General features: G+C 39.0%; 1 protein-coding gene across 1 annotated transcript in view; it reads right to left on the reverse strand.

Moving 5' to 3' along the window:
* Positions 1-7,884: 7,884 nt before the first annotated feature.
* The window catches only part of LOC140733322 (uncharacterized), a 340,527-nt gene continuing 329,580 nt past the window's right edge, over positions 7,885-18,831 (reverse strand). The window contains exons 55-56 of the mRNA XM_073056501.1: positions 15,755-15,832; positions 7,885-12,039 (exon numbers count right to left, since the gene is read on the reverse strand). Coding sequence (XP_072912602.1) covers positions 11,903-12,039; positions 15,755-15,832 — 215 coding nt within the window. The 3' untranslated portion in view covers positions 7,885-11,902. The remainder of the gene's footprint in view (positions 12,040-15,754; positions 15,833-18,831) is intronic.

Here is an 18,831-nt window from a genome sequence, read left to right on the forward strand (position 1 = left end):
TTGTCAGAGACCATTCATGTTAAAACATGCCAAATGGGATTCCTGTGTGCTGTAAGTCTCCATGCATGTCTGATTCTGGGATTATTCAAGGAGAATCACTTTTTTTCTTCTTGGGTAACATTATTTAATAGAATGAGTGATGGATATTTCATCCCACACACTTTGCTCTAGTGTGCATGAAATTCTTTGATTCTAACTTGTACCACTCTGCTTTTAGAATCCTTGGTTAAATTGGCATTTTCATGTTGTCAAGAATAATTTCATTTATGGAAACTAGAAAACTAATACATTTGGAAAAAAGTATGTTATTTATTTTATCACTCTATAGTGATATTGTTTATTATTTTAGAAGAATGTAATAAATGCAAATTTCTTCAAGAAGTGCATGTTTTTTTTATGAATGGTCAGTTCAAATAGCTAGCAGCCTAATCAGTCAGTACATTCAGGCCATTGTTGAGTTTTATTTTCAGACCTTTTCTCTAGATCAGAGATTTGTAGTGTACATGTCTTTCTGTTCTTTGTAAAAAAAAAAAAGAAAATTATGAATTAAAAGTATCACACCATTTATTTGCAATAAGTGACTAATTTAAATAGCTATTTGTTGAATGTTTAACTTTATTGTATTTTTATTTGTTATGATGCTTATTTATTAACTGGAAAGGAAGTAAGGACAAATTTGCCTGGAAAGTCACCTGTTCCATAATGGATTGCTAATACAAAGTTGCAAATGTCACCCATGTGAATTCATGGTGGCACAATCAAAACCTCGTTTAATAGCACATAAATGTTTAGCGTGCCTTCTCCTGAAAGAAATAGTACCAATCCTAAATAAATAACTTTACATTTAGCATTGGTGCCAGTATTTAGTTGCAGAGGAAAGGCTGGGATTGCAAGCTGTTAAGAGACTATTTTCCTGCAATGACAGAGACCCGAGGCATTCCCCAAACCCAATTTTATTGACCATCACTTTGTGATCTAGAGGATCAGAATGGAGGTGTGTGCCATAAAGACCAGGAGATCATCTGAAGTACAATGAGAGGGAGTGAGGAAGAGATGATGGCAGAACTAACTGCAAGGAGTGATAATTCCCAAAATATGCAACTAACGTGGTCTGATAGATATATCTAAGTAAGAACTTCATCACTGTTCATAGGATCTTAGCCAATTCTGTTGTTGCCATAACTAGCTGGTACTATTATAACCAGCTAGTTATGGGAACTACAGTGATTGGGCTGAGGATGACCTAGTCGGTTTACAAACAAAGAAAGTATGCAGTGAGATTGTTAGCAAAGACAGGCTGATGAAAGGGCAATTCGGAAGATGCACAATTGATGTATCCCGAAGAAAAAGTAGCTTCTGAAGGTAGGATGATGCAACTGTGGCTGACGGGAAGTCAAAGCCAACATAAAAGCCAAAGAGAGACATTAATAATAGAGCAAAAATGAGGGAAATCAGAGGATTGAGAAACTTTTAAAAACCATCAGAAGGCAACTAAGTAAGTCCTAAAGAAGGAAAAGATGGAATATGAAGGTGAGCTAGCCAATAACGTTAAAGAGGATACCAAAATTTTCTTCAGATACATAAAACGTAAAAAGGAGGCGAGAGTAGATATTGGACTGCTGGAAAATGATGCTGGAGAGGTAGTGATGAGAGACAAAGAAATGGTGGACAAACTGAATAAATATTTTGCATCATTCTTCACTGTGGAAGACATTAGCAGTATGCCAGAAGTTCAAGATGTCAGCAGTGGGGTCAGAAGTGAGTGAAGCTGCCATTACTAGGGAAAAGGTGTTTGAGAATCTGAAAGGTCTGAAGGTAGATAACTCACCTGGACCAGATGGTCTGTACCCCAGGATTCTGAAGGAGATAGGCTGATTGCAGAGGCATTAGTAATGATCTCTCAAAAATCAATGGATTCTGGAATAGTTTCAGAGGAATGGAAAATTGCAAATGTCACTCCAATTTTCAAGAAGGGAGAGTGGCAGAAGCAATGAGATTACAGGCCAGTTGGTCTGACCTCAGTGTCTGGGAAGATGTTCGAGTCAATTGTTAAGGATGTAGCTTCAGGGTACTTGGGGGCACATAATAAAATAGGCCAAAGTCAGCATGGTTTCCTTGCCTGACATATCTCTTGGAATTCTTTGAAGAAATAACAAGTAAGATAGACAAAGGAGAAAAGGTGCATGTTGTGTCTTGGATTTTCTGATGGTCTTTGACAAAGCACCACACGTGAGACTGCTTTACAAGTTAAGAGCCTATGGTATTGCAGGAAAGATACTAGCAAGGATAGAGCATTGGCTGATTGGCAGAAGGCAAAGAGTGGGAATAAAGGGAGTCTTTTCTGGTTGGCTGCTGGTGACTAGTGATTTCCACAGGAGTCTGTGTTGGGACCACTTCTTTTTATATTATATGTCAATGATTTGGGTGTTGTCGTGTGGCCCAGTGGATAAGGCATCAGTCTGGTGATCTGAAAGTCACTGGTTCGAGCCTCAGCTGAGGCAGCGTGTTGCATCCTTGAGCAAGGCACTTAACAACACATTGCTCTGAGACGACACCAGTGCCAAGCTGCTTGGGTCCTAGTGCCTTTCCCTTGGACAACATCGGTGGTGTGGAGAGGGGAAGGCTTGCAGCTTGGGCAACTGCCGGTCTCCCGTACAACCCTGGAAACCTTCCAAGGCGCAAATCCATGGTCTCACGAAACTAACAGATGCCTATTAATAATCTGGATGAAGGAATTGATGGCTTTATGGACAAATTTTCAGCCAATCTAAAGTTAAGTGGAGGGGCAGGAAGTGATGAAGAAGCAGAAAGACTAATGTAGGACTTGGACAGATTAGGAGAATGGTCAAAGAAATGGCAGATAGAATACAGAGTTAGGAAGTATATGGTCATGCACCTTGGTAAAGAAATAAAAGGGTAGACAATATTCTAAGTGGAGAGAAAATTCAAAAATCTGAGGTGCAAAGGGATATGGGAGTTCTTATGCAGGATTCCCTAAATGTTAATTTGCAGGTTGAGTCAGTGATGAGGCAGGCAAATGCAAAGTTAGCATTCTTTCTGAGATGGTTATAATATAAAAGCAAAGATCTATTGTTAAGGCTTTGTAAGGTACTGGTGAGGCCCCATTTAGAGTATTCTGGGCAATTTTAGGCCACTTATCTAAGAAAGGGTGGGCTTTCATTGGAGAAGGTTCAAAGGAGGTTTATGAAAATTATTCTGAAATTGAAAGGTTTATCATATGAGTGTTTGATGGCTTTGGCCTGTACTCACTGAAACCTGTTGAATGTTGAAAGGCTTTGACAGAGTAGATTTGGAGAGGATGTTTCCTATGGTGGGGAGTCTAAAACCAGAAAACACAGCTCAGAATAGAGGGACATCCATTTAGAATGGAGTTGAGGAATTTCTTTAGTCAGAGAGTGGTGAATCTGTGGAATTAGTTGCCACATGGCGGCTGTGGAAGCCAAATCATTGGTTATATTTAAGGCAGAGGTTGATCAATTCTTGATTAGTCAAGGAATGAAAGGGTATGAGGAGAAGGCAAGAGACCGGGGCTGAGAGAGAAATGGATCAACCATGATGAAATGGCAAAGCAAATTTGATGGGCTAAATGGCCTAATACTGCTCCTATATCCTATGGTCTTATAGTCTTATAACATTGTTGCTTTTATTCCTTTCTAGAAGTTTATAATTTGTGCTTGAATGTGGGTGTCTAGATCAAATTCAGTCCTCAACTCAGTGGGCTTAATATGCTGACAAAGGGTCTTGGCCTGAAATGTTAACTGTTTATTCTCCTCCATTTATGCCGCCCTGACTTGCTGAGCTCCTCCAGCATTTTGTATGCATTGCTATGGGCAGAATACAAGAGATGATTTGAAGGAGGGAAATCTGAGGACAACAATGGGAAACTTATCAAGTGCAGAGAGTTTGCAGGAGGATAAAGAAAAGTTGGACAGGACAAACACTGGGAAAGGCGGAAGGTTGAGAATGTTGTGTGGCTGTATTGAGTCCATGGCACTCTTTCCACTTGGTTAAACAATGTGAATATGGGCTCCTTCCTTAAAAAAAGCTTGAGCAGAGGAAGGAAACTCTTTTAGTCACTTGGAACTGGAACTTGAGGGAAATAATGATGGGACTGGATATTGCAATTGGGGAAAAAGGGCAAGTGACATGGTAAGATGGATGGCTTAAGACCTGTAACATTAAATCTGTGAGTAAAAGTTCCTATGTGCAAACTATCATATGGATGAAGACTGATGAGTACCAAAAGCCTTCAAAGAGAGGCAATCCATTTTCAATGAGGAAGTTTATTGTGCATTATTGATGCCTAAAACTAAAGTGACTAAGAGTTTCACTACAATAGTACAGGATCTTTTGTGGTTTCTTGTTTCAGCTCCATCTGGAGTCTTTGTAGTCTTTTTCAGATAGCTGATGGTGAAACGATTGTACGATCCAGTAATAACCTGTCAATATACTTAAAATTGCTCAGAAAAATTGTTTGGCTATTCAGTATTTATTCACTTTTAGGGATCAGGGTATTGCTGGCAGTACCAGTAATCAAAATTCTCCTTGACAAAGTGGCATGGAACCACCACAGTCCTTCTTGGTGAGGTGGTATCAAAATCAATGCTGAGTAAGAAATTTGAGTTGGACTCAGCAACAGTGAGCGATTACTGACATATTTCCAAATCAGGATGGACTACAACTTGGAGAGGAACCTGAGGTATTCCCACAGAAATGGTGCCATTGTCCCTCTTGGTATGGAGGTGACATGTTTGGGAGATGCTGTCAGATTAGCAGCGGTGAGTAATTCAAAGGTACTTTTCATGTCCGAGAAATGTATACAATATACATCCTGAAATCCTTTTTCTTTGCAACCATCCACAAAAACAGAGGAGTGCCCCCAAAGAATGAATGACAGTTAAATGTTAGAACCCCATAGCCCCCCCAGCCCCCCCCCCCATGTAAGCAGCAGCAAAGCAACGATTCTCACCCCCACCAGTGGAAAAAAAGCATCGGCACCCACCACCGAGCACTCAAGCGTGCCGCAAAGACACAGGCTTGCAGTACCCCAAAGACTACTCATTCAACCGGTATTCAACATACCACAGGCTCTCTCTTTCCCTAATAAGGGAGAAAGAGGTGTCTTTGTTTCACCAAATTATGGTGAATTTGGCTGAAAATATAGAGTGCCATTGGTGTACGCTAGTGCTGGAGGGAACGGATGTTTAGGTAATGGATGGGGGGTGACAGGTGGAAAAGGTAAAAGGCTGAAGAAAAAGGAATTTGATAGTCGAGGAAAGTGGACTACGGGAGAAAGGGAAGAAAGAAGATAATGAGGATAGACAGATGATGATAAGAGTAGAGTTAACAGTGGAGACTTAATGGGGAATGGAAGAAGAAGGAAGTGAGAGGAGGAAAATATTACTGGAAGTTAAAGAAATCAATGTTCATGCCATCAGGTTGGCAGTTACTCAGACAAAATATGAGGTATTGCTCCTCGAGCCTGAGAGTGGCCTCATCATGTCAGTACAGGTGGCAATAGATCGACATGTCAGAATTGGAATGGGGATTGGAATTAAAATGGTTGGCCACCAGGAAATCGTACTTGTAATGGAGCAAGGGTGCTCCACAAAGTGGTTCCCAAGTCTACGCCGGGTCACATCAATGTAGAGGAGGCCACATTAGGAACACTGGATACAGTAGATGATCCCAACAGATTCGCAGGTGAAGTTTTACCTCATCTGGAAGAACTGTTTGAGGCTCTGAATGAAGGTGAGGGAGGAGGTGAACAGTCAAGTGTAGCATTCTTCCGCTTACAGGGATAAGGGCCAGGAAGGAGATTAGTGGAGAAGGATGAACAAACAAGGGGATAAAGAATGATCCCTGTGGAAAGTGGAGGGGAAGGTAAAGATGTGTTCGGTTGTCACACCTCACTATCAGGTGTGGGTAAGTATGCCTGACGAGGTTGAAAAAACACAGATGGTCAGCTGCAACAGCACATTAGTGCAAGGAATTTGTTTAGTGACAGGTTAAAAAAAAGAGCAAAAACTGCCCAAAAGTTGTGAAGAAAAAAAGTATTTACGAAAAGACAAATGAAAACAAACGTACAAAAATTTACAAATATACAGAGGCTTTCTCCATGATACACTTGTTAACGTTGGGAAATGTATGATAATGCATATTAAAATAATGCAGACTGTTATCCAAATGAGAAAAAAATCAAACATCAGAGGTAGAGGGATTCGGAAGTCCTCGTGCAAGACCCCCAGAAGGTTAAATCACAGGTTGAGTCAATGGTAAAGAAGGCAAATGCAATGTTGGCACTTACTTCAAGGAGAATAGAAAAAAAAACTGAATATAAAAACATGAAGCTTTATAAGACACTAGTCAAGGTGCATTTGTAGTGTCTTGGGTTTTGGGGCCCTTATCTCAGAAAGGATGTGTTGTCATTGGAGAGAGTCCAGAGGAAGTTCCCAAGGATGATTCCTGAAATGAAAGGGTTAACATATGAGGAGTGTCTGGCAGCTTTGGGACTGTAATCACTGGAAATTAGAAGAATGCATGAGGATCTCATTGAAACCTACCGAATTTTTAAAGGACTAGATCAGATGTATGTGGAGTAGATGTTTCCTCTGTTGGGGGTATCCTGAACTAGAGGGCTCAGCCTCAAAATTGAGGGGTGACCTTTTAGAACAGAAGTAAGGAGGAATTCGTTTTAGCCAAAGAGTAGTGAATCTGTAGAATGCTCTGCCACAGACTGTGGTGGAGGCCAAGTCTGTGGGTATATTTAGAGCAGAAGTTGATAGATTGCTGATTGGTCAGGGCCTCAAGGGATACGGTGAGAGTACAGGTGTATAGTGTTGAATGGGACCTGGGATCAGCTATGATGAAATGACAGAGTGGATTTGGTGGGCTGAATGGCCTAATTTGGTTCCTGTCAAATCCAACCTCCACACCTCCCAGCAAAGCCAAACTGAGGGTTTAAATTTGCCTGTGTAGGGTGTAGTGCACCTGCTCCCACTAACCCAGGCATTATTTTATGGCACCCCAAACTGTCCCTTGGGTCTTTTGGGGTCATTCTGCTGTCTACAAACTGATGTAACAGTGTGGGTAAAAATAAATGAAACTGTTTGGCATGCCTTTCTCTAGATTCCTTAATTTTATGAGTTATAAACCAGTAGAGCAGATTAACTAAGGGATTGTTTTGACTAGCCAAGCAAGCATTTGTTTTACTGTTGGATAAATGGTAAATTCTCAAGAACTGCAGAATGGGAGAGCCAAATGTGTGAACTACTGGGGACAGAATGAACAGGAGTGGCTAATTGGGCAAAGGGGCAAGGATAGCTGGAGAATTAGCTATTCCAATCAACCCCCCTCTCCCACACTCTTGACCACTTGATGGAAGAAATGTCACAGAGTAATACAGCACAGAAAGAGGCCTTTTGGCTCAACTGGTGCATGCTGATCACAGCATTCTCCCAACTAGACTGGACCATAACTCTCCAAGTTCCTCCTCTCCACGTACCTATCCACATGTCATTGGCAAAGATGGCTGTGGTTGTTCGGAGTCTGTCATCTCTGCTCTGAGACATCAATGCAGAGATCCTCAGGCAGGTGCCAAATTGCACCCATCTTAACCATTTCCTTTGGCAGCTCATTCCAGCTATTCTCTACTCTCTCTGTGTTAGTAAGTTAACAAGCAGAACTGCCAGTAACAATTCATAACCTCCTTGGAAAATATAAAGTTATATGATAGCGTAACATGAAGTGTGGTAGGAAATAGCCTAGACACCTATTAGGGATATTTGGTTGACTAGCCTGCTTTTCAACTGAAAGTAGATGTGATGTCATATATTAGACCAGGACACAGACTTTAAAGCAATAAACAATTTATTTAAATGGACAATACACAATTTAATCATGAATTGCATACATCATAAAGTAATAAGAATATAATTTTCTTTCCCTCTGTATATAAGCCAACATTAGTTCACATCATATATCACAAATCAATTTAAATCCTTTTTTTTTCAGATTGGCACAAATGTGAACACAGAACCTTTTGCTGGCCATAATTCATCTGCACCTGACAGAGTCTCCAGCAGCATACAATCAGAACAGGGTATATTATTAAAATATTGTGAGGATCAATTCAAAGATAAATCTGTTATTCCCTTTCCAATTACACACAGGGAGGCTAATGCTGCACAAAAGGGTATGAAGCATCTTAAATAGATTAGCAATTTCAGTGTTTAAACATTTGATTTCAAAAAATTATCGCACTTTGCCACAATCCTTTATTCACACTATATGCTCTCCTGTTCTCTCAGTGGTAATACAGCAGGTAATACAGAAATTATTGACTGAGGAATGAGCACAAAGCAATTTAATACTTTATTAGAATGTGGTACAGAACTTAAAATAATTCAAACAAATAAAATATTAAAAATTAGAAGGTAAGATATAATCATTGAAAATGTCTGTCAAATTACAATAACATTTAAATAAAATTAAATAAGGTGAAGAAATGAGTCAGTAACCAGTTTGCATCAGAGGCTTAATTAATATAGTTTTTGGATATACAATTCCACCTGAGAAGATCCACATTAGTTCAACTATGTTCTCCACTGTTACACTGTCTGATATACTGGGGAACCCTGCACAATCTCCTGTTTTATCCCATGTCACATTCTGATATCATCTCAGGCTTCACTTCCCCAGGGATATACTGGTCAAAATCAATCTGGGTTCTTAATACCTTATTGTTTTCCAATGACCCTTAATCAAGCAAGAATGATTTTGGGTGAGGTCTGAGGCAGGTTTATTGCTCCTCCCTTGTTGAACAGCATCAGGGTCAGATATGAAAAACAACTCAGGTCAGATACTGGATAATCCTCAACTAACTGTTGTTCTAGTTCCTAGCATCTTCACCAAAGAGTGGAGAACTTAGGAAAGTAAACAAAAAAAGGTGCTGAGCAATAAATGAATTAAACAAAACAAGGAGTTATTTGGAGAATTTCCTGTGAAAATGAAGAATAATCAAAATCAGAAAATAAGACAGTTGAATCAACTATTTAATGCTACCAATAATTAATTCAATATACATAGATTAAAAACCATTCCTCAAATGAGGTAGGACATTGTGTTTAAAACAGTATATCTATCTGCCATCAATGTGTTCACTTATATAATCATCTGTTGTCATATTGACAAAATCAATTACAAACAAATAATCCAAACAAACAGACCAATATTCTTGTTATGAAGTATTTCAAATATCATCAACTGATACAAAAATGCTTCATATCATTAGTGTTAAATGCTTTTTTCTCATTGCAATTACAATGCATTGAAACTGAGTTCTAAATATTTTTGAAATGAAATGAATCCAAAAATTTGTCTTTTTTTCTCAGCCGATGTATATCATCACAATTTATTCTGCTTTTATGACCAATGACTGAGATATAGTCATGTTCATAATTGCAGCAAAAAATTATAATTAAAGAAAATTAACAGCAACTACTTAATAGTATTTTCATATACTTTTACACGAGCATTTAACAACCTCAATCTAAAATCACTGTCTTTCAGCAATTAGTGTCTGATGAAAGGACAATTTAAAATGACATTATTTCTGACTTTATCTAGTAATCTTGTGAAAGGTGCTCTTGATAACACCCAATGAACTGGCAGGAAATTAGCACTGTTTATCTAAACAATACTGAGGAAGTACTGTATTGGATCCACATGGTCGCCACCCAGGAATGGGAGGAAGAAAGGGATGTTGAATACCATATTCAAGGTTCCAATTCAGCCATCAAACTTCAGGAGAAAACCAAAAAAAAACATGAAATAGGAACTAAATGTTGTAGAATTTCTACATTCATATTCTACTACTTTCTCTTTTATTTTAGAGTAATGTATCAATAATATTTATTTTTCTAACTGTAGACCCTTAAGTCCCTCCTGCTTATAATATTTCTCTGATAGAGCTTTCCCAATCCCTAACCTTCATATGTATGTCAAACTACAGTTGTATTGCATAGATGGCTCCACTTTTAACATATTTATGTTTCTGACTTAATTTGTGTATTCTCTCCCTACATTAGGATAGCTTGACAATCATGGTGAATTTTATTTTATACAATATGTTTGACCTGTTGTGTATCACGTTTATTTGCAAAAGAAAAAGTAAAATTATGCTTAGAAACCAAGCCAGGTTGGAATGCTCTTCTGATGAGGTACTTCTACTAATAATACACATTAAGTATACTGCTATACCATCATTAATTAAAATACTGGCACCTGTGCACAGCAACAGATGAAGGTAATTTCTTAACTAACATATAAGATTTTTTTCTAAATTACAACATATACATTTCATCAATTATACTGTTGATATAAAACAAACAGAAGGTTCAAAGTGTCAAAATATCCAGCATAAATAAATTTGAAGCAATAGTTGCAGTAGTGTACATCGTGCATGCATAACACCAACCAGTCCAGCACTCTGACAGAAAATAACACTTCCCATGTATATGAAAATAAAATAGCACTTTAACAATGTATAAAAAATAAGATCTGCCAATTTTAATCACAATTGAATTAAATCAACATATGTATTTAAAAGCTGGCAGTACAAGTTGCTCACAATTAAATTTTGCCATGATTAAATTAAAAATTCAAAATATACACATAGCACCATTTGGAATAGTATTTGTTCCACACAGTTCATTCTAAAGGTGGCCTTTGCTTCCTGGCCCTAACTGTGCCAGTACATTACATGTTTAATGAGTTCGTTATCAATAATGTTAAAATAAGGACTTCTTGCTTTTTGCCATTTGAAGTATATGCTATTAAAATATAAAGGAAGAATCACAACTACCTACATTGCCACACAGTTTCACTATTATTCTTTTGAGGCTCTTCATTAAAGCCAATCATTCCAAATAAAGGTTGTGAGGTGGAGCTACTCAATAGCCATGCAAAGTATCCAATTAGCAGTAAAATCACATCACTCTGTAATGTGTATTCATAACAACATCAGTAAATTATTTGACTAAATCACATAAAAATTACAAATTGTTATTCAAGCAGATTAGTGAAATAAAATCACACAGGACATTTAGCCCGTAATGCAGTAAATGTAAACATCACATGTCTGATGTTTTCATAAAATGGTTTCATCAGTTTAAACTGCCAATTGGAGCCTTTAAATGGAAGTTATTCATATGTTTTAACAATAATGGAAACTGATCTTTCAGATGATGCGAGCAAATTCATAGGAATTAACAAATTGGTAATAAATTAGCCTTTTTTTCAGAACGTGGGGAAAGAGATGTGTTGTGAGATGAATCAATATTTTAAACTACGGGGACTGGAACAATGAACCTAAGGTCTCCTACACAAAGAATCCAAGGAAGCACACAAGATGGGATAGGGATGGATGTTTATCGCAATCATCACATATTTCATAACATTTATTCCTTACTGAAATCCTTACTTGAAAGGAGCTAAAACTCTCCTTTTGAATCAAATCACCACATTATGTGGGAAATATGTATACAGTGTGTTCAAAGACTATTTATGAAATAGAATTGGAGAACAATTCTATCGGCAGATTTGTAAATGTAGAAGACCTACAGCAGCTGGTGTGTTTCATACTCAGCACACCTTTTCAACTGAGTTATAAATTCAACTTCGCTTATCAAGCTGTGAGTGCATGACTCCATAACTGAATGTGGATCCAGTTGCACAATTTACATACAGGTGACTACCCATGCAGTTTTTGCAAATTGCAAAAATTGGAACTGGATTCCTCTACTAAATTTTAAAGTGTGTTAACCAACAGTTCAAAAACTGCCACACTTGAAATAATTTCTGGTTTAATGCCAGACTTCTATCATGCAGATGGTTGTGTAAAACTTGCAGGAAAGAAGCAGTCTGTGGCATCACATCTTCCATCACTTCCCGGAGGGCCTTTGATGCCTTGTGGACCTGGTGGGCCTGGAGGACCTGGGATTCCTAATCCCGGCAGACCTGAAATACACAATGCTCACATAATTCTCAGGTGTCTGCACATCAGGCTATTCAAACTGAAATAGTAACTTGAGCAACACACACAAAACGCTGGAGGAACTCAACAGGTCAGGTATCATCTATGGAAATGAATAAACAGTTCGACACTTTGGGTTGAGAATCTTCATCAGAGTTGGAAGGAAAGGGGGAAGAAGCCAGGAGAAGATAAGAAGGTGGGGGTAGGGAATGGAGTCCAAATTGGCAGGTGACAGGTAAAACCAGGTGAGGGGGAAGGTAGGTGGGTGGAGGGGAGATGAAGTGAGAAGCTACAAGGTGATAGGTGGAAAAGGTAAAGGGCTCATGTAGAGAGTTGACCATGGGAGAAAGGACATCAGAGAGAGGTGATAGATAGGTGAGGAGAATAGTTAAGAATAGAGCCAGAATGGGAATGGAGAAAATGTAAAATGGGAAGGGAGAGACATTACCAGAAGTTAGAGAAGGTGCTTGACAAAGCAACTCAGTAACTTGAGTCGAGACTTCAACAGACAGAGTTGTGGATCAGTTTGCTGATCACCTAGGAAGTACGACAGCCTATATGGGGTTAGGTTTTGCAATAAAATTAACAAGATTGCCATAACACCTGGCACCCCTCGTGCACAGTTAAGTGGGGATATTAGGTGGCTGTTGTCTGAGCTGCTTTAGAAGTACTAGGATAATAACTTTGGAGAAGTGACCATGTGCTGAAAGATGACTTTAAACTGTGTATGTTTTACCTCAACAGGCACGGACATAATGGACTGAATGGCTTTATGTAAGATCTCCCACTTATATACAAAAATGATTAGGAGAAAGAAGCCATGGGCAATTGGGAAGTCTCTTGAGGAATACTGAGTGTGTAGAAGAATTTAGGGAATAAATCAGGAAGGCAAAATGGAGCAATGAAATATCCTTAGCAAATAAAATTAAGGAGAATCCAAACACATTCTATTAGTAAATCCCGAGCAAGAGGATAACCATGGTAAACGTGAGTTCCTTTCAGACTAAAGGGGTAATCTAGTGGAGACGGGCAATATGAGCGACGTGCTATATGAGTACTTCTCTTCACTCAGGAGGACAGGGAACTTAGTGAGTTTAGGAAGGAGAACATGGATAATCTATAGCAGGTCAGTTTTGATAAGAGGAGGTGCTAGATAATTAAGGCTCCATAAATCCCCACACCCAGTCACAATCTATCCTTGATTGCTATAGGAGGCAAGTGAGATGTTAACTGTGGCCCTCAAGAGATTTTTGCATTTTTGTTTGCTACTGATGAGATTTTAGAAGAATGGAAAATAACTAATGTTCTTTTATTTAAGAAGGGTAGCAGAGATACACTGCTCCAAACCTTATACCAATAAGTGAACCTTATGCCAATGGTAGGGAAATATAAAATTCTAAGAGGCAGAGTTTGGTACACCATCTCCTTCTCCACTCCATTGTGGTAACTTCATGGCAGTGTGCCTGCCTTCTATTGGCTGTCTCTGGTGCCCCCCCCCCCCAACACATAGCTGCACTCCTGCTTTTGCAGCTTCTCCACTGTTGGAAGCAGAGTTCTGATGCATCCGCTCATCTGTCTCTACATAGGGCTGGTCATTACCCCATGGAATATGCTAGTGTGAAAGGCTCAGATGTTCACTTTCAGATGGTCTGAGTGCAATGAGTTGACCTTCTTCAGCAAATCTCTGGACACTTTCTCCATGTTCTCTGTGTTCCATGGTGTGATGTGGTCCTGTGCTCAAACTGCCAGATCTTTTGAGAACCTCACTAAGGTGTCTGCTGGGGCTGTCTCCTCTAGGTCCTTGAGACCTTGCTCACGAGCATCCAACCAGAGCTACAACTTGTTCTCCTTGGCCAAATAAGACCATAAGACAAAGCAGCAGAATTAGGCCAATCAGCCCATCAAGTCTGCTCTGCCATTCAATCATGTTAATTTATTTTTTTTCTCTCAAGCCCATTCTCCTGCCTTCTCCTTGTAACCTTTGATGGCCTTACTAATCAGCAATCTATCAAATTTCACTTTAAATATAGTCAGTGATTTGGCCTCCACAGCCACCTGAATTCCACAGTTTCACTAGTGTCTAACTAAAGAAATTCCTCATCTTTGTTCTAAAGGGACTTTCCTGTATTCTTAAGCTATGTCCTCTGGCCCTAGACTCTTCCACTATTGGAAATATTTTTTCCACATTTACTCTTTCAATATTGGATAGGTTCCAGTGAACCTTTTGTCTGAGCAGTCCACACATATAACCCAGACGGGGAGGAGCTTCCTCAGATAGTCAATAGCCCGCAGAAAACTGTACCAGTCATAAGGGAAGCAGGAGATGATGCCTTCTAACCTCAGTCAGAGGCTTTTTCCCAGGGCTGAAACAGCTAACATGAGAGGGCACAGCTTTAAGGTGTTTGGAAGTAGGTACAGAGGAGATGTCAGGAGTAAGTTTTTTACGCAGAGAGTGGTAAGTGCACAGAATGGGCTGCCAGTGATGGTGGTGGAGGCGGATACAATAGGGCCTTTTAAGAGACTCTTGGATAGGCACATGGAGCTTAGAAAAATAGAGGGCTATGGGTAACCCTAGTAATTTCTAAAGTAAGTACATATTCGGCACAGCATTGTGGGCTGAAAGGCCTGTATTGTGCTATAGGTTTTCTGTGTTCTATGTTCTAAAGCTCTGATCTTTTTGGTTTCTTTAATTTTCTCATCTTTATTTTTATTTTGCAAATGACTGATAAAATATCATAGACTACACACACATCAAATGAAGAAGTTCTCAGAAGAGCCCAAGCAGTTAGATCACTCATACCAACAATAAGAGAAAGACAACTCAGATTCCTAGGACACATCATGTGGAAAGATGAACTAGAAAAACTCATACTCTCTGGAAAGATCGAGGGGAGCAAACCTAGAGGAAGACCTCTGCTTATATACATCAAAAGCCAAGCCAGGTGGCTACACATCGAGGAAATGGATGTCATACAAAGAACAAGGGATTGATCTGTATGGAAAACCATGGTCGCCAACGTCCGCATCAGATATGGTACCCAGACAGACCGACATGTTCTAAAGCATATTTTAAGTACCACGCACAAAATGCTGGATGAACTCAGCAGGCTAGGCAGCATCTATGGAAAAGAGTACATAGTCAATGTTTCAGGCTGAGACCCTTCATCAATTTACTCCTTTCCATAGATGCTGCCTAGCCTGCTGAGTTCATCCAGCATCTTGTCTGTGTTGCTTGGATTTCCAGCATCTGTAGATTTTCTCTTGTTTGTGATATTTCAAGTACATTTGGCAGGCTGCTGTAGAAAATTAAAAAAATGCCATTTCATTGCCCTGAAACATAAACTCTGGTCTTTCTTTCCATAGATGCTGCCTGATCTGCTGAGTGTTTACACCATTTCTCCTTTATTTCAGATTTCCAGAATCTGCAGTACTTTTGGATTGTTCGTTGAAATTATGATTTGCATTAGACTGGGACTGACCCTAAAAAAGCATTTATTATTTCTCTGGGAGTGGGGAAGAGGTGACACCAGTTTGTGCATTTAAACCAAACAGTGAATACATGGAGAATATGTGACTGCATGGATGTATGTATGGAACCATTGTTGAGAAACGCCATTCAAATATTTGTCCTCCCTAAATGTCAGCAATTGCAGGAGTAGAGAGGAATAGACAACAAAGGTTTAAAGTGCTATTCTGTACCTGGGGGGCCCCGTGGACCTATCTCACCAGGAAGTTCGATGCCAGGTTCGCCTCTTTCACCTTTTTGACCTCTGTAACCTGTCCAGAATAAACACAGAATTTAAGATCAATAGATTGTGTGCATTCCAATGTACATTAAGCACATGTGACTAGGCAACTTTGCTACCCTTGGAGGTTAGGAATAGGTGATTCATAACTTCACTTTATACTGTATTTATCTTTGGTTAGAATCTCAGAATCATAGAAACGTTTAGCACAGAAACAGACTTTTTCAGCTGACCTCATCATATCCTGACTATGCTAATCCTATTTGCGTGCATTAGGCTCATATCCTCTATGCACTTCCCACTGTATGTGTGCCTGTCCAAATACGTTTTAAATGTTGTAAAAGGTGTTTAAACAGATTTAAATAGTGCTCCTCTTTAGATCAATAAAACACTTTTGCATTTATCCTCTAATAAATCAGAACTTTGCAAATCTATTCTAGGCTCACTATAGCTCGCTGAATGTGAAGATTGCTTTTTTGGTTGGGATACCATGCAAGAGGTCAAATTATTGCTGTTATTCCAGTATGTGAATATATAAACTGTTGGATGACCATTGGAACTGCCTGGGCTAGATTCTTTTTGTTTTAAATTTTTTTTATTTGTTCCAATTAACTCCTAATCTCAAAGAGAAAAGGTGGCTGCGTGAATTGTTAAAACAAACCAAAGTTTAGAACAATCATACATGGCTATTAATTATCCAGTGATGTTTAGGACTGGTAACTCCTGTATGATATTGAAGCAACACTTGGTAGGCTGATTGACTCCATAGGAAACTGACAGAAAGACAAAGCTGAAGAGACTTGAATACTGTCAGTTTGTTTTGAGATGAGTTCTGTCTCATTTCTTCTGGCACAATTGTCACTTGATTTGTGATCCTTTCCTCAGTACCGGGCTCTGAGTTCTCCTTCACTCAGAGTCAGAATAAGGTTTAATATCACTGGCCTAAGTTGTGAAATCTGTCATTTTTGCAGGAGCAGTACATTGCAATGCATAATAAAAAATGTAAGTTACATTAAGTGTGTGTGTGTGTGTATATATATAAAATTAGAAGTCATACAAAAAGAGGAGAAAAAGTGAGGTGGTGAATGCGGGTTCATTGTCCATTCAGAAATCTGATGGCAGAGGGGAAGCAGCTATTCCTGAAGCATTGACTGTGTGTCCTCAGGCTCCTATACTTCCTCTTTGATGGTAGGTATGAGAAGAGAGCATGTCCTGGGTGATGGGGGTCCATAATGATGGATGCTACCTTTTTGAGGCATTGCCTTTTGAGGTGTGCTCAGTGCTGGGGAAGCTAGTGCCTGTGATGAAGCTAGCTGAGATTACAATTTTATGCAGCTTTTTCCAATCTTGTGCAGTGGGCCCTCTATATCAGTCAAAACATGTCTTGCTTTTTTTTTGCATTATTTTTTGTGAGAGTTGCTATAACCAGTGCTAATTGGATCTCTTTTATAAATATCCTGCTCTAAAATTTGTCAATCTTTACCTTTCTTGGCATTTTCTTTCTCCTGCAGACCTCAGGCTTTATAAGCCTGTGATAAGTCACTGCTGAGCTACAATGGGGAAGAATATAAAGCAGATCAAACTTAGTCTTTGACTTCTATTTTTTCCTGCTTCTTTGATCCAGTGCCAAAACTGAATGACTTGCAGTTCAATTGACATCAAAGTGGTTTACAAGATGTATACAGATGGCACTTGATAGTTGGCATAGATACATTCTATCTGTGCCACTTCATTAGGTACACCTGCTCATCTAAACAGCTAATCATGAGGCAGCAACTGGATGCATAAAAGCATGTAGACATGGTCAAGAGGTCCAGTTGTTCAGACCAAACACCAGAATGGAGAAGAAATGTGATCCAAGTGACTTTGACTGTGGAATGATTGTTGGTGCCAGATAGGGTTGTTTGAGTATCTCAGAAACTGCTAATCTCCTGGGATTTTCATGCATTTCACTCTCTAGAGTTTACAGTTAATAATACAAAGGAAAATACAACACCTGGTGAGCATCAGTCCTGTGAGCAGAATCTCCTTGTTAATGAGAGAGGTCAGAGGAGAATGGCCAGATTGGATATGAAGGAGACAGTAACTCAAATAACCATATGTTTCAACAGTGGTGAGCAGAAGAGTATCTCTGAATGCACATCCATAAGTAAATGGGCTACAGCAGCAGCAGACCATGAATGTACACTCAGTGGCCACTGTATTAGGTACAGGACATACCTTTGTTAGGTACATCCTCTACCTAATAAAGTGACCACTCAGTGTAGTGAGCTGAAGGGCCCTGATTCCATGTTGAGTACAGTATAACTCTACCTAAGATGACTTAGCCAATTTTCTGCACAGTACTTATGAAATATTTTCTAATTAAAATAATGAGATGTGTGTATTCCATGTTGATCTGCTGAATTTCCAATTTTATTACATGAGAAGTAAGTTCTGCAATACTTAAAGTAGAAAACCTTGTCTACAGTCAACATAATTAGGTTTTGCACTGGAATATATCAGTTATGCTGAAGGATTGGTGACTCCTTACTGATCTTCAAACACTGGTTGCAAAGATTGCGGACTGAATCACTTCATAAGAAACTGACAAGGAGGCAAGGTTGAAAAATTCATCCCATTTACTACAAAAATTAAAATATGTACAGCAAAGTTTCTGAAGATATGAAAAAATGACCACCTTGAGATATCCAGAGTATTTGTGATAATTTTTAGAATTTCTTCTTCAGATAAAAATATATTCTGGTGTCACAAACAGGTAGTATGAATGCTAAAGATTTGGCAGGGATCCCCAACCAGGGGGAAAACAGGTTCTTTCAATAAATGGGACAAACAAATCCCAAGAGGTAGAAATGTAATTCAGGCATCAACACAGCATGCAGTCATTTATCAAGAGTCTTGAACACTGCTCTTCAGTCTTGGGTAGTCCAGGTGGTGGAGAACAAATGTATTTTCAGTAGTACTGAATTGGAAGATTGGCTTTGTACTAGAGCACTTCCCTGATATAATATTAAAAATGTATCAAGGACT

This window comes from Hemitrygon akajei, chromosome 9, assembly GCF_048418815.1.
Source record: "Hemitrygon akajei chromosome 9, sHemAka1.3, whole genome shotgun sequence".
Classification (NCBI taxonomy): domain Eukaryota; kingdom Metazoa; phylum Chordata; class Chondrichthyes; order Myliobatiformes; family Dasyatidae; genus Hemitrygon; species Hemitrygon akajei.